This window comes from Coregonus clupeaformis, chromosome 26 (assembly GCF_020615455.1).
Source record: "Coregonus clupeaformis isolate EN_2021a chromosome 26, ASM2061545v1, whole genome shotgun sequence".
NCBI classification, from domain to species: Eukaryota; Metazoa; Chordata; class Actinopteri; order Salmoniformes; family Salmonidae; genus Coregonus; species Coregonus clupeaformis.
In genome coordinates, this window is record NC_059217.1 from 40972166 (window position 1) to 40988774 (window position 16609).

The following is a 16609-nucleotide window of genomic DNA, read 5'->3' on the forward strand; positions in this document are numbered from 1 at the left end:
TGTCCTACCCTAAATGACAAATTAGTCCACAGTTATCTTCCGGGTGACTCTCAAAAACTTGGCTTGACCACAAACCCAAGGGCTCTTTTAAATGTAACCAGTGCAACCATTGCAGAAATATTGCACAGAAAAAGTATTTTGTTGACACAGCTTCCAAAATTGAGTATTATGTCAAGCATTTCATTAACTTCAAAACCACTCATGTCATCTATAGATTGGAATGTCCACAGTGCAAGGTGTTCTACATTGGACGGACAAAGAGACGCCTTCAAGACCGCTTAGCGGAACACAAGTACGCCATACGGGTAGGCAATGTAGACTACCCCATGGCAAGGCACTACAAGTCCTTACACCATGGTAACCCTGCCTCCCTACAAGCTATGGGTATTGATCATATTCCGACCTCTATTAGAAAAGGGGACCATCTTAAACAGTTAAACCAAAGGGAACGTTTTTGGATTTACAAACTACAGGCCACTAAATACCCTGGTTTAAATGAAGATATGGATTTCTCACCCTTCCTGTAGGGTTGTGATAGGTCAATTTGCTGTCATCTAGTGGACATTGTGCTCAATTGCCCTCAGCTATGTTTAGACTGTTGTTGTTCATGTTTTGCTGGTTTCTAGTGTACTATGGAATATATTGCTTTCTTATTTTTTACACTTTTCCCAGTCATATTTAAGGTTAGAACTACCTTTCTAAGTGTTCTGATACTTCTAACTTGGAGTTGTATTTGTATGATAACATAGTTACAGTATTTCACATTTTAATGTGTATAGTATTGCTTACTAGGTGTGTCCAATCAACTTTGTAACCACTATCTCTTCAAATTAGGGCTAGTTGGAAAAGCTGTTCAAAAGAGGACATTGTATTATTTCTTTGTACTCCCTGACGAAGGCCATGCAACCGAAACGCGTCAGAGTTTTTAAAAACCTTGTTTCTATTGAACATGCCATAATAATAAAGGCATTTTAATTAATTATATGAAGATTGCCTTGGTCCTCCTTTCTTTTATTTTTTTCTGATGACCTTCTGCGACACATTCTCTGACAACATGGCTGCCACATCTGTCCTGCTCCTTTTCCTCATTTTTCTGCCTACTCCAGGGCTCACAGCTAAGACCAAACTTCACCTTTGACCTCTACTCATTCAGGGGTCAGAGGGCAGAGGGGGACAACTCTTTGACTCTATTCTCTAGAGGTCTCTACTCCGCAGAGAACTGCAAAGGGACACTGTGGACATAGCTAATACACATAGAAGGTCTTGCTTGACTTTTACAATGTAAGCTGGCTGATTCCTATTATACAATTAATCATTTAGTTTATATGGTAAAGAGTATAACAATGTGATGAACAACAATTCAAGTCCTTGAATTGACGTGATTATAGCCCAAGTTCTCTGTGTCTCTCCCAGCTCACCAGGACTCTGGCATAGTGAATGGAGTAGAGGCCAGACGCAACTCAAAACCCTACATGGTCTCTGTACAGGCAAAGAAGACACATATCTGTGGGGGGGGGGTCCTCGTGTCTGAGAACTTCGTCATGACAGCCGCCCACTGCTACACTTGGTATTGAACTATTTAGATGAGAAAATGACTTCTACAAGTTTATCAGACCAAAACATACTGTATAGCTAATATACAGATTACAGTGCATTTGGAAAGTATTCAGACCCCTTGACCTTTTCCACATTTTTTTACGTTACAGCCTTATTCTAAAATTGATTAAATTATTATTTCACCCTTATCAATCTAATAAAAAGCATGAGCTGGCACACACCCTTATCAATCTACACACAATACCCCATAATGACAAAGTGACAACAGGTTTTTAGAAATGTTTGCAAATGAAAAAAGAAATACCTTATTTACATAAGTATTCAGACCCTTTGCTATGAGACTCGAAATTGAGGTTAGGTGCATCCTGTTTCCATTGATCATCCTTGAGATGTTTCTACAACTTGATTGGAGCCCACCTGTGGTAAATTCAATTGATTGTACATGATTTGGAAAGGCACACACCTGTCTATATAAGGTCCTACAATTGACAGTGCATTTCAGAGCAAAAACCAAGACATGAGGTCGAAGGAATAGTTCGTAGAGCTCCGAGACAGGATTGTGTCAAGACACAGATCTGGGGAAGGGTACCAAAACATTTCTGCAGCATTGAAGGTCCCCAAGAACACAGAGGCCTCCATCATTCTTAAATGGAAGAAGTTTGGAACCACCAAGACTCTTCCTAGAGCTGGCCGCCCGGCCAAACTGAGCAATCGGGGGAGAAGGGCCTTGGTCAGGGAGGTGACCAAGAACCCGATGGTCACTCTGAAGGAGCTCCAGAGTTCCTCTGTGGAGATGGGAGAATCTTCCAGAAGGCCATTGGTGCAGCACTCCACCAGTCAGGCCTTTATGGTTGAGTGGCCAGACGGAAGCCACTCCTCAGTAAAAGGCACTTGACAGCCTGCTTGAAGTTTGCCAAAAGGCACCTAAAGACTCTCAGACCATGCAAAACAAGATTTTCTGGTCTGATGAAACCAAGATTGAACTCTTTGGCCTGAATGCCAAGCGTCACGTCTGGAGGAAACCTGGCACCATCCCTACGGTGAAGCATGGTGGTGGCAGCATCATGCTGTGGGGATGTTTTTCAGCAGCAGGGACTCTGAGACTAATCAGGATTGAGGGAAAGATTAACAGAGTAAAGTAGAGAGATCCTTGATGAAAACCTGCTCCAGAGCACTCAGGACCTCAGACTGGGGCGACGGTTCACCTTCCAACAGGACAACGACCCTAAGCACACAGCCAAGACAACGCAGGAGTGGCTTCAGGACAAGTCTCTGAATGTCCTTGAGTGGCCCAGCCAGAGTCCGGACTTGAATCAGATCGAACATCTCTGGAGAGACCTGAAAATAGCTGTGCATCGACGCTCCCCATCCAACCTGACAGAGCTTGAGAGGATCTGCAGAGAAGAATGGGAGAAACTCTTCAAATACAGCTGTGCCAAGCTTGTAGCGTCATACCCAAGAAGACTCGAGGCTGTAATCACTGCCAAAGATGCTTCAACAAGGTACTGAGTAAAGGGTCTGAATACTTATGTAAATGTGATATTTCAGCTTTTTATTTTTAATAACTTTGTACAAACTTCTAAAAACCTGTTTTTGCTTTGTCATTATGGGGTATTGTATGTAGATTGATGAGGGAAAAAAACAATTTAATCCATTTTAGAATACGGCTGTAACGTAACAAAATGTGGAAAATGTCAAGGGGTCTGAATACTTTCCGAATGCACTGTATAATCAATAATATGTGGTTCTGTGGGGGTATCTGTCTATTAAAAGTTGCACATTTCCATTAATTTGTTATATATTTTAGAATGCTGAGCAAGTAGACTGTTGTTTCCTCTTCACAGGGGTGTGAATCTGATGGTTGTGTTTGGTGCTCATGACATTTCAAGGCAGGAAAGCTCTGCTCACAGGATTGATATGAAACATTACCACATACATCCTGGTTACAACTCTAAGACACTTCAGAACGACATCATGATGTTGCAGGTACATGACAGAGGAAGTATGCACAAACATGAGAATGTCTCTTAGCTTAGCACACCATTGCCAAGGTAATAAATGCCAACAGACCTTAGATCAAATGGTGAAAAATAAACAAACATAGTGAGTTTGTTCAAATCCGGTGCAGTAATCATATATGAAAACCTTTGAAGATGAGCATAATACTGTTTTGCATAATATCATATAGCTTACTCGAGAATCGACTGTATCTAACTACAGTCATATGCTCCAAATATAAATAGTCAAAACTAAGCCGAAATGCAAAGTTGTGCAACAGATCCCTCTCTCTAAGAAAGACCAAGACATCAAGGCCAAATCCTACTGTACTGTAGCTGGATGGGGTGCCACCAAAACAGGCGGCACTGCAAACACACATCTTCTGGAGGTGAATGTCACCGTTGTAGACAGAGCCTCCTGCCAGAGATCATGGGAGAACACTGCCACCTTAACCCCGTCTATGATATGTGCTGGTGGTACTGCGGCTGATGATAAAGGTGTTTGTCAGGTATGGTCAAAGAATGTAGTTAAGGTATGGCCTGATAATGCATTCATTATAGAGAAGTGACTTGCCTTGCAGAGTAACTGTTTTTAACCATGTATTGCAGGGAGATTCAGGTGGTCCTCTGGTGTGTAAGGGGACAGCAGTGAGAGTTGTGTCCTTCAATGAAAAAGGAAACTGCGACAAGCCAAAGAAGCCCAACGTCTACACCAAAATATCCAAATACCTCTCCTGGATCAAATGTATCATAAAGTATTAAGGATCAAGTATTAAGGAACCAAATGGAGACATTGTGCTCTTTAATTATTTGTTACTTTTATTTCTTGTTTTTTTTAGGGTAAGGGCTTGTAAGAAAGCATTTCACTGTAAGGTCTACACCTGTTGTATTTGGCGCATGTGACAAATACAATTTGATTTGATTTGATTTAATAAAATGTAATTCATCAAACAGAAAATACCATCTGTCCTTCAATAAACTCAGTGCTGTGTGTGAGAAGAATATGAATGCGCGTGTAAGACAGAGTGTATATGCTTGCACGTGAATGTGTGTATTTTAGTTAATTTCCAGTAACAGCCTGAAGTCTTTTCCATCCTTCACTTCAGACCAAGGGTATGTGCAATTAAAATGATGACTGAGCTCTTTAAGCCAACAAGTATACATATTTAGACAGCTAGCTCCTCTTACATCTTCAGCTGTCTTCATCAAACTCCACCACACGTGGAAACTTGTGGTCAAGACAACAAAGTAACTCTGGTTTCATGAAGGCGACACAATGCTTTGAAACCACACCACAGTTTCTGTTCTCAGACCAGAGGACATGTTATGTCTGTCTGCCTGGCTATCTGTCTGTCTACCTATCACAGTTTCAGTTCTCAGACCAGAAGACATGATCTCTCTCTCTCTCTCTCTCTCTCTCTCTCTCTCTCTCTCTCTCTCTCTCTCTCTCTCTCTCTCTCTCTCTCTCTCTCTCTCTCTCTCTCTCTCTCTCTCTCTCTCTCTCTCTCTCTCTCTCTCTCTCTCTCTCTCTCTCTCTCTCTCTCTCTCTCTCTCTCTCTCTCTCTCTCTCTCCCTCTCTCCCTCTCTCCCTCTCCCTCCCTCCCTCCCTCCCTCCCGAGTTGGCCTATGAGGTATGAAAATGTATGCACTCACTAACTGTAAGTCGCTCTGGATAAGAGTGTCTGCTAAAATGACTAAAATGTAAAAATGTATACACTACTGCAGGCTATTATGAGTATTCATGCACTTACCACCAAACAAGACTATAAAGCCATCAGCCTGGGCCTGACATCCATTTAAATAACGTTATAGCAATGTGTCTATGATCACCCACCACCTACATTAATGTGTAGAAGGGCCGCCAGAGTTACGGGAAATGCAGAGACCACGTACCTTGCCTTTACCAGAAGACACCATACAAGGATCGATAGAATCATCATAGATAGTCATCATAGAAGTGAAACCACACAGATGTCATCGGAAAGACCCCTGTCTAGTGTATATAAAGGGGCCATGTGAATCAGGTAGTCCTGGATCGTTTGATAAGCCCTCCAAGCAAGATGCACACCATGAACAAACTTCTACTCACTGTTCTCCTGACCTATCTGGGACATTCGGGTAAGTCTCTCTGCTGAACTCAATGGACACACATCAATGAGATTCTAACATTTTCCTATTACCTCACGGTTTAGTTCATTGTGGCCGTTTTTACTACTTTTACGCTCTCAGTTGCATTTGGGGGTCAAATCATCGAGGGGACAAAAGCCAAGGAGAATTCCCTGCAGTACATGGTCTCTGTGCAGAACAATGGAAAGCACACCTGTGGAGGATTCCTGATTAGTCCAGACTTTGTGCTAACAGCTGCACACTGTAACAAAAGGTACAGTAGTAGCTTAATTCAATTACAACTATACATTCCAAATAGTAACATACAGTTGAAGTCGGAAATGTACATACACCTTAGCAAAATACATTTAAACTCTGTTTTTCACAATTCCTGACATTTAATCCTAGTAAAAATTCCCTGTCTTTGGTCAGTTAGGATCACCACTTTATTTTAAGAATGTGAAATGTCAGAATAATAGTAGAGAGAATTATTTATTTCAGCTTTTATTTATTTCATCACATTCCCAGTGAGTCAGAAGTTGCCTTTAAATTGTTTAACTTGGGTCAAACGTTTCAGGCTTGTAGGCCTCCTTGCTCGCACACGCTTTTTCAGTTCTGCCCACAAATGTTCTATAGGATTGAGGTCAGGGCTTTGATGGCCACTCCAATACCTTGACTTTGTTGTCCTTAAGCCATTTTGCCACAACTTTGGAAGTATGCTTGGGGTCATTGTCCATTTGGAAGAACCATTTGCGACCAAGCTTTAACTTCCTGACTGATGTCTTGAGATGTTGCTTCAATATATCCACATAATTTTCCTTCCTCATGATGCCATCTATTTTGTGAAGTGCACCAGTCCCTCCTGCAGCAAAACACCCCCACAGCATGATGCTGCCACCCCCGTGCTTCACGGTTGGTACGATCTTTGTCCCCATGTGCAGTTGCAAACCGTAGTCTGGCTTTTTATGGCGGTTTTGGAGCAGTGGCTTCTTCCTTGCTGAGCGGCCTTTCATGTTATGTCGATATAGGACTCGTTTTACTGTGGCTATAGATACTTTTGTACCCGTTTCCTCCAGCATCTTCACAAGGTCCTTTGCTGTTGTTCTGGGATTGATTTGCACTTTTCGCACCAAAGTACGTTCATCTGTAGGAGACAGAACGTGTCTCCTTCCTGAGCGGTATAACGGCTGCGTGGTCCCATGGTGTTTATACTTGTGTACTATTGTTTGTACAGATGAACGTGGTACCTTCAGGCGTTTGGAAATTGCTCCCAAGGATGAACCAGACTTGTGGAGGTCTACACATTTTTTTCTGAGGTCTTGGCTAATTTCTTTTGATTTTCCCATGATGACAAGCAAAGAGGCACTGAGTTTGAAGGTAGGCCTTGAAATACATCCACAGGTACACCTCCAATTTTCTGGAATTTTCCAAGCTGTTTAAAGGCACAGTCAACTTAGTGTATGTAAACTTCTGACCCACTGGAATTGTGATACAGTGAATTATAAGTTAAATAATCTGTCTGTAAACAATTGTTGGAAAAATTACTTGTGTCATGCACAAAGTAGATGTCCTAACCGACTTGCCAAAACTATAGTTTGTTAAAAATAAATTTGTGTAGTGGTTGAAAAACGAGTTTTAATGACTCCAACCTAAGTGTATGTAAACTTCCGACTTCAACTGTATCATTACATATAGCATATCAGTGTCCTTACTACTCAACAGACCGATAAACACTGATTGTTCTGCTCCTTGTCTAGCAACTTGAGTGTTGTTCTTGGTACCCACAACATCAAGAAGGGCCTTGGGAAACCTGTCAGTTACAACGTGGAACGCAAATGCAAACCCACCTCATATAAAGCTGTAAAGACGGGTAGTGACATCATGCTTCTAAAGGTAGGGCTTTAGTTAAATATATTTATTTCAATAGGATTTGTCTTCATATGACCATTTACAGAGTATCCTAAAAGTGCTATAAGGTCATATACTTTCATAACTGCTAAACAGATTTTAAATGTGTTTCAAGCTGTCTAGGAAAGCTAAATTCAGCAAATCCGTGACCAAAATAAGGCTTCCAAACAAGGATAAAGTCCTCAAACCCAACACAAAGTGCCTTGCTGCTGGATGGGGCCCCACAAAAACAGGCGGCCCAATCGTTGACAACCTTCATGTGGTGGACGTGGAAGCCATTGATCTGAAGGTCTGCCAGGAGCAGTGGGATTCCGTCAATTTTAAACTTCCTGCCAATGTCATCTGTGCAGGTGGATACAATACCAACAAAGGCACATGTCAGGTTTGTCTAATGTAATTCAATTTACATTCAATACATGTACATCATACATGAAGATCCAAAGCAAGAACCAGTAAGCAATGTTTGGCCTATAAGGTGATTCTTGTCTCTCGCACAGGGGGATTCTGGTGGTCCTTTGGTGTGCAATGGAGAGGCAGTGGGCATTGTCTCCTTCAACATGTGGGGAAACTGTGACTATCCCAATGTGCCCAATGTTTACACTCAGATTTCCAAGTTCTTACCCTGGATAAAGAACGTCATCAAGAAGAAGTCATGTTAAAATGGATACTTCGTTTGCTGCAAAATTATGCCTTTGGCTATTACTTATACCTGCTGATATTACTGGTTCTTTAGTCTGCTGTTAAACTTGTTACATTGGCTGTCTAAGGCATTACCATGTACTGTAAGGGAAATAAATGTGTTATTAATTATGGTGAAATTGCTCTAGTGATCTGATTTGCATACACATCAGAAGGCATTGTGTGTAACACCTAAACAATTTTGCAGGCCAAACCTTTTATTTTAATTTTTCCAACCAGTGCTGGGCTAGATTTACAGTTGAAGTCGGAAGTTTACATACACCTTAGCCAAATGCATTTAAACTCAGTTTTTCACAATTCCTGACATGTTATCCTAGTAAAAATTCCCTGTCTTTGGTCAGTTAGGATCACCACTTTATTTTAAGAATGTGAAATGTCAGAATAATAGTAGAGAGAATGATTTATTTCAGCTTTTATTTATTTCATCACATTCCCAGTGGGTCAGAAGTTTACATGCACTGAATTAGTATTTGGTAGCATTGCCTTTAAATTGTTTAACTTGGGTCAAACATTTTGGGTAGCCTTCCACAAGCTTCCCACAATAAGTTGGGTGAATTTTGGCCCATTCCTCCTGACAGGGCTGGTGTAAGGGAGTCAGGTTTGTAGGCCTCCTTGCTCGCACACGCTTTTTCAGTTCTGCCCACAAATGTTCTATAGGATTGAGGTCAGGGCTTTGATGGCCACTCCAATACCTTGACTTTGTTGTCCTTAAGCCATTTTGCCACAACTTTGGAAGTATGCTTGGGGTCATTGTCCATTTGGAAGACCCATTTGCGACCAAGCTTTAACTTCCTGACTGATGTCTTGAGATGTTGCTTCAATATATCCACATAATTTTCCTTCCTCATAATGCCATCTATTTTGTGAAGTGCACCAGTCCCTCCTGCAGCAAAACATCCCCACAGCATGATGCTGCCACCCCCGTGCTTCACGGTTGGGATGGTGTTCTTCGGCTTGCAAGCTCCCCTTTTTCCTCCAAACATAACGATGGTCATTATGGCCAAACAGTTCTATTTTTGTTTCATCAGACCAGAGGACATTTCTCCAAAAAGTATGATCTTTGTCTCCATCTGCAGTTGCAAACTGTAGTCTGGCTTTTTTATGGCGGTTTTGGAGCAGTGGCTTCTTCCTTGCTGAGCGGCCTTTCAGGTTATGTCGATATAGGACTTGTTTTACTGTGGATATAGATACTTTTGTACCTGTTTCCTCCAGCATCTTCACAAGGTCCTTTGCTGTTGTACTGGGATTTATTTGCACTTTTCACACCAAAGTACGTTAATCTCTAGGAGACAGAACGCGTCTCCTTCCTGAGCTGTATGACGGCTGCATGGTCCCATGGTGTTTATACTTCCGTACTATTGTTTGTACAGATGAACGTGGTACCTTCAGGCTTTTGGAAATTGCTCCCAAGGATGAACCAGACTTGTGGAGATCTACAATTTTCTTTCTGAGGTCTTGGCTGATTTCTTTTGATTTTCCCATGATGTCAAGCAAAGAGGCACTGAGTCTGAAGGTAGGCCTTGAAATACATCCACAGGTACACCTCCAATTGACTCAAATGATGTCAATTAGCCTATCAGAAGCTTCTAAATCCATAACATCATTTTCTGGAATTTTCCAAGCTGTTTAAAGGCACAGTCAACTTAGTGTATGTAAAGTGAATTATAAGTGAAATAATCTGTCTGTAAACAATTGTTGGAAAAATTACTTGTGTCATGCACAAAGTAGATATCCTAACCGACTTGCCAAAACTATAGTTTGTTAACAAGAAATTTGTGGAGTGGTTGAAAAACGAGTTTTAATTTATTTTAATTTTTTATTTAACCTTTATTTAACCAGGAAGGGCTCATTGAGATTTAAAATCTCTCAAAAAATTACAGACAGACAACATGAAAAACTACAAGTAATCTAGTAAAAACCATTCATGAATTCACAAGAGTATAACAATATCAAAAACAGCAAATTAAAAACATTGACAGGTCAGGGAATCAGCCTCAAAATCCTTCATCAGAGATTTAAAAACACCAATCGGGACAAGTTCTTCCAGTTTAAAATTATTTTGTAAGGTGTTCCAAGACGATGGCGCAGAGTACATAAAATACATTTTACCAAATTCAGTTCGGACATTTGGAACAGTTAGCAGGATAAAGTCCAGTGAACGAAGAGAGTACCCACCACATTTCTGAACAATAAAAATGCCCAAATAAAAAGGTAGTAAATCCAAAATGGCTTTGTAAATAAAAGTATACCAGTGACTGAGCCTACGAGTGACTAGAGAAGGCCAGCCAACCCTGGTATACAAAGTACAGTGGTGCGTAAGGGTTTTGCAGTTTAAAATAAATCTCAAAGTACCATGATAAAGAGTGTCAATTGATCTCAAACACTGAGCGGAAGCATTCATATATAAAATATCCCCATAGTCTAGTAAAGGCATAAATGTAGCTAATACTAGCCTCCTTCTGGCTTCAAAAGAAAAACAGGCCTTATTCCTAAAATAAAATCCCAATTTCAGCTTCAATTTTTTTGTAAGTTGTTGATTCCAACCTAAGTGTTTGTAAACTTCCGACTTCAACTGTAAATGAGCCAATCATGGCAAACTGTAATGCACAGAACCACAAACACCACCAATTTCTAACACTTTCAACAACGGTTAATGTAAGCTTCTCATTGCTCAAGTGTTCTCTATGCAATCAGACCCACCAGCAGAGTCTATTCATCATTTCATAATATCACAACCAGATTTCATCAAAGAGTCCACCAAGCAACATTTGAAACCATAAAGCCACAGCAACATATTGGCAAACACTGGGGGGGAGGAACAAATACCCAGTACTGTCTGTAACTTTGGAAATAGCCACATTTTGAGAAAGTAACACCCTCCCCCCACCCTACATATTTATACCCACGAGGTGCATCATGCCATTTGCCCATATGCACTATGGCAATCTGCTCAGTGGTTCTTCACATAGTTCTGCTCATCGCCTTGAATGGTAAGGTATGTTTAATTTCTATAACACACTAACTACCAATAGCACTGAACTGACTGCACCATGCAGACTAATATTGAAAAGTATAGTACTAGTTTCAATGCTTTTACATACAGCGGTTCATATTCTATTTGGCAGTAATTAACTAACTGACACACAGTACCATCATTTGTTGTAAGCTGTGAAGACACAGTAGCATTGCAGAGCTATAGACAAAAGCTATTGGAAAAGTATTCTCTACTTTCTGTTCAAAGGCACTGATGGGCGCAAGGTGCCGAAGGTGGGTATTGTTGGTGGCAGAGAGGCTGCTCGCAACTCTCGTCCCTACATGGCTTCCCTACAGTCCCGAGGTCAACACATGTGTGGAGGAGTACTGGTGAGAGAGGATTTTGTCCTCACCGCTGCTCACTGTGACGGGTGAGAATCTCTCTCAAACATTAACACATTCAACTCTCTCAGATTCTCTCAAACTAATTTCCCTCAAAGTTATTGCACTAGTCCTTCAAGGTAATTGTGCAAGTAAATACTGCCTCCTAAATTCTTTCATGTACTGATTTTCAGGCGATACAGGGTGGTTCTTGGGGCTCACGATTTGTCAGAGGATGAAAATTCACAACAAGTATTGGATGTGGTTCGATCCATTCCACATCCGATGTACGGGGACAACCTGGAGAATGACATCATGCTTCTCAAGGTGAGTGACATCAAGGACATAGTCTACAATAATCTCCATGGTGATACTAACTTCTCATTGTAGGTTTAACGTCCATGAAAATACATCAAATAAACTACAGAATCATGCACAACTGAAATAAAAAATAAGAATTATAGCCTAAATATATTTACATCATATATATCTGAAGACATACAGATTATGTATACAGTGTGTTATCTCTGTGATCTTTCCTAGTTGAGAGGGAGGGCTACCCTCAACACAGCAGTACAGTTGATCCCTCTGATGAATGGTTCCATGGCTGAGGGAAGCATGTGCACCACGGCCGGCTGGGGGGACATAGGCGATAACGGCACCCTACCAGACAAGCTCCAGGAGGTCAACGCCACCATCGTCCCACCCAGAGAGTGTGCCCGCAGGTGGAGCGACATCAAAATCTCCAGCCGCATGGTGTGCGCAACAGGCCCCAGAGCTTTCCAAGGCTTCTGCTCGGTATGACTGCACTGTTATAGGCTATAACTCTCTACAATGAGTTTTTCCTGGTCGGGACAGGCTATTATTGGCTACAACTTGGCTATAACCCCCTAGAGTTGATGTCTGCGCCCTGCAGAAATCGAATTAGCATAATACATAAATCCCCATCAAAATCTGTCAATTTAAACTAGAGATATCTGTATTTTTGCATGGGCTGCATCGTAATCCACCACATCCGCCAATGGTGGACTTCCGCATCTGCGGTGGAAGGTGGCCGAGCTACAGCGGTGTTTGTCAGACCATGAGACATCCCGAAAATCGATCTTCTCATGAAAACATCTGTAGCGTCCGAACGGTTTGGCACACAAGCGTCACAGGACTGGTCTGAAGGTAGCCCGGTACCAGTTTAAAAAATGAGTATAAATGTAAGTAGTATAAATATACGTTTCAGATAGATACCAAACATGGATAATATAGTATTATTATATCACACTCAATAGTCAGTCCTCCAGAGAGATACATTTTGGCCCCTCAGATGTTTCATCAAATCATTTATTTGTATTTTTTTGTTGATACCTTAAGGGGTCCTAGAATTCAAAATCCGCTAACTAAATTATCCTTGGTATGAGCATCTTAAAACAATTCCATATGTTAGCTTAGTAGACCTCCCCACACACACTGCTTAGACTCTTAAGCAGTGGAGGCTGCTGAGGGGAGGATGGCTCATAATAATGGATGGCACGGCGCGAATGGAATGGCATCAAACCATGTGTTTGATGTATTTGATACCATTCCACCTATTCCGCTCCAGCTATTACCACGAGCCTGTGCTCTCCAATTAAGATGCCACCAAACTCCTGTGCTCTTAAGGTAACTTGAATAGAGTTTCTCCTGGTCAAGGCCCTAACTATGCTAAACTACTCATCTTTTTTTCTTTGCAGGGTGATTCAGGAGGTCCGTTGGTGTGTAAAGGGATGTCAGCGGGCATTGTCTCTTTCTCAGGGCAGAGGTGTGCCAACCCCAGTACCCCTGATGTGTACACACGAGTGACTTCCTACCGCCGATGGATTCAGACAGAGTTAGCTAGAAACCCTTAAAGGGAAAATCCACTCAAATGTTTTAGAATTGTTTTCATTAGTCCACTGTTGATACAGTCCCAAAATGTTTTGCATTTCAGCAGTCAAGTTTTCAAGATATTGGACTCTCAAGAAGCAAAATGTCACTGGCCACATCATCATGATGATGCAAATTTTTTTAGTGGATTTTGCCTTTAAGTTTTTGGGCATGTAAGCCACCAGTGTGTGTTTACACAATCTCACCATATAACTGATGATGATCTCATTTAGACCAGGGTTGCCCAAAGTTTTTATTGAAGTGCTAAAGATGGCACTTTTTCTGATCGCTTGTTCCCTTGTTGCCATTCTTATTAAACTTGGTTAACTCATTATTATTTAGCAAAAATCCTTGGGCCATAATTTCTTGACTTGGTGTTCAAAGACTGAAAACAGCCTCCACTGAATTAGTTAATTTTGTTAACAAGGAACATGTAAAGTAAAAACAAAACAATTTGAAATTAAGATAAGCAGACTCTCTACATATTTTAGGCTCTTGGTCACTCACCTGCTACGGCTGGTCAGACTGTAGACTCTGTATAAGTTGGCCAATGTTACTGGAGGTTGGACGCATTGTTGGCTCCAGCAGGTTCCAGCAAATCCCTATGATAGTGTACCTGAGGAGAGGATTCCGTGTCAGATACTGCAGGTTGTCAGACTATGTCATTGATTGGTGTGCTTGATTGATTAATCATTGCAGTGTTATTGCCCATCTCAAAGCATAATGTAGCCTGTAAAAAAGTATACCCAAACGCGCTTCAGCCCAGCTTAAACAAAACAGGGGGAATGAGGTACTCGACTGAGGAGCTTGAAAATCCCCCAAAAATGCATTACCCCAGGATACTTCAACTGGTGACTATCCGGGAGAATAAATAAAAAGGAGCACTCTGTTTCTGTGTAAATCTAATAGATTTATTAACGGGATAAACAAACAATAGGTTTATGTTTCAGCATTAAGGAGGAGTGTCCCACTTGTCTTGTCAATCAAACATGTCAATAAGGTCAATACTGTCAGTAGCAACTAGACAGGTTATTCAAACAAGAGTATGATCATCATTCAAGATTCTTACACATACATTCCACTTAAATAACAAAATTAAATTAAAATAAAGAAAGAAAAACATATTTACAAAAAAAGATGAGAAAGAGAGCTGTTCATTCAGACCCTTTGGCTCGACGCAACCTAAACAGTCGATCCAAAGTACCTCTCTGTAATCATCTCCTCACAATATTGCACACTCTGAAGGAAAGAGAAACTTTCTCAATTCCCCAGAATTTCAAGGTTTAGGCTGAGCTATGATTGGCATTCACATAGTGCCGCAAGATCGCATAGTGCATATTTTTGGTGCAGATAGTTGTTTTGTGTTCAGTGATTCTTAATTTGAGCGCGCGTTTTGTCTGACCAATGTAAACAAGACCACATGGGCATTTGAGCATGTAAACAACATGTGTTGTACTACAATTTTACACGAGCGTGGGTGGTAGAATACTTTTGTGTCACTTAAGATGGAACAATGTATACAATGACCGCAGCGGTAGAAACCATTGGGGGGAATTGGGTAGAGGGTGCAGGATTCGGGAGCACACTGTGCACTAGGTAGTCTCTGATATTGCTACCCCTCCTAAACATAATGTAGTCTACTCACATCTCTGGAGGGGCAAAGTCCGGCTGCCTGAGACGTGTGGCATCTTCTTCTATGATATAATGGCGGTCTGCAAACCAACGTTAAAGGTGCATGCCGCCACCTACTGTGCTGGAGTGTATGGTCAATCACGGTTTACAACATTTATAAATCCTCCTACCTAACTCAGTACTTCTGAGAAAATAAAAGCCCTTCTAACTTCTAATAGACCCTCCCCCATCCCCAAAATTCCTTCCAACCCCCAAACCCGTCCAGCCTCAATCTTTCCATTCTCTTCAACATACTTACAACAATATAACAACAAATGCTCCACCGTTTCATCGACCATACACTCCAGACACAAACCCTTCACTTGCATGCCAACCAGATGTAATGACGAGTTCAATGTACAATGTCCTAAGTGCAATCGAGCAAACACCACCTCTTCCTTCCTAATCTGACCTTTGAATCTTGGTCCACAGACCTTTCTTTGGAGGGCATATAAATGCCAGCCCTTGTGCTCAGAGTCCCATGTCTTCCGTCACACATCTATCAAAATGGCTCTGATCTTACATTTGGCCTCACCTCTACACAGTGGAACATTAATATCAATGATATCTCGTTTCAAAGCTCTTTTGGCTAACTGGTCTACAATTTCATTCCCTTCCACACCCGAATGTGCTGGGACCCATCAGAATCTCACTACTACACCCATTCTCTCAATTCTCCATAATAACATTAATACCTCCAATAGTAGGTCACTCCTATTAGATTTACCAGATAATAAACTATTCAACACAGACAGAGAATCTGAGCATACTATATTCATCCCCCTTGACATTTTTCCTATTTTGTTGCCTGGAATTAAAATGGATTTTTGGGGGGGTTGTATCATTTGATTTACACAACATGCCTACCACTTTGAAGATGCAAAATATATTTGTTGGTGAAATAAACAAGAAATAAGACCAAAAAAACAGAAAACTCCAGCGTGTATACAGTGAGGGAAAAAAGTATTTGATCCCCTGCTGATTTTGTACGTTTGCCCACTGACAAAGAAATGATCAGTCTATAATTTTAATGGTAGGTTTATTTGAACAGTGAGAGACAGAATAACAACAAAAAAATCCAGAAAAGCGCATGTAAAAAATGTTATAAATTGATTTGTATTTTAATGAGGGAAATAAGTATTTGACCCCTCTGCAAAACATGACTTAATACTTGGTGGCAAAACCCTTGTTGGCAATCACAGAGGTCAGACGTTTCTTGTAGTTGGCCACCAGGTTTGCACACATCAGGTTCGAGTGGGATTTTGTCCCACTCCTCTTTGCAGATCTTCTCCAAGTCATTAAGGTTTCGAGGCTGACGTTTGGCAACTCATAACTTCAGCTCCCTTCACAGATTGTCTATGGGATTAAGGTCTGGAGACTGGCTAGGCCACTCCAGGACCTTAATGTGCTTCTTCTTGAGCCAC

The 16609-nt window shown here is 41.2% G+C and overlaps 2 protein-coding genes across 2 annotated transcripts; both read left to right on the top strand.

Moving 5' to 3' along the window:
• Nucleotides 1–1010: 1010 nt before the first annotated feature.
• LOC121540375 (complement factor D-like) lies at nt 1011–4316 on the top strand. Its single transcript, XM_041849218.2, has 5 exons — nt 1011–1112; nt 1411–1567; nt 3402–3559; nt 3801–4063; nt 4164–4316. Exons 1-5 carry the CDS (start codon nt 1025–1027, stop codon nt 4314–4316), a joined length of 819 nt encoding a protein of 272 aa, XP_041705152.2. The 5' UTR covers nt 1011–1024.
• Nucleotides 4317–5608: 1292 nt separating this feature from the next.
• Nucleotides 5609–13848, top strand: LOC121539839 (transmembrane protease serine 9). Its single transcript, XM_045207635.1, has 10 exons — nt 5609–5672; nt 5784–5934; nt 7418–7553; nt 7684–7950; nt 8066–8222; nt 11138–11257; nt 11509–11671; nt 11816–11948; nt 12165–12419; nt 13343–13848. The coding sequence occupies exons 1-10, from the start codon at nt 5615–5617 to the stop codon at nt 13496–13498; spliced, it is 1596 nt and encodes a 531-aa protein (XP_045063570.1). The 5' UTR covers nt 5609–5614; the 3' UTR covers nt 13499–13848.
• The last annotated feature ends 2761 nt before the right edge of the window (nt 13849–16609 follow it).

Bases quoted from the DNA above. Each gene is read 5' to 3' on its own strand.
- LOC121540375 (XM_041849218.2), top strand. From the start codon at position 1,025: ATGACCTTCTGCGACACATTCTCTGACAACATGGCTGCCACATCTGTC. The intron at 3,560-3,800 runs GTATGCACAAAC...AAATATAAATAG, and splicing joins GCAGGTACATGACAGAGGAA to TCAAAACTAAGCCGAAATGC. The intron at 4,064-4,163 runs GTATGGTCAAAG...CATGTATTGCAG, and splicing joins ATGATAAAGGTGTTTGTCAG to GGAGATTCAGGTGGTCCTCT.
- LOC121539839 (XM_045207635.1), top strand. From the start codon at position 5,615: ATGCACACCATGAACAAACTTCTACTCACTGTTCTCCTGACCTATCTG. The intron at 11,258-11,508 runs GTAAGGTATGTT...TTCTGTTCAAAG, and splicing joins TCTGCTCATCGCCTTGAATG to GCACTGATGGGCGCAAGGTG. The intron at 12,420-13,342 runs GTATGACTGCAC...TTTTCTTTGCAG, and splicing joins CTTTCCAAGGCTTCTGCTCG to GGTGATTCAGGAGGTCCGTT.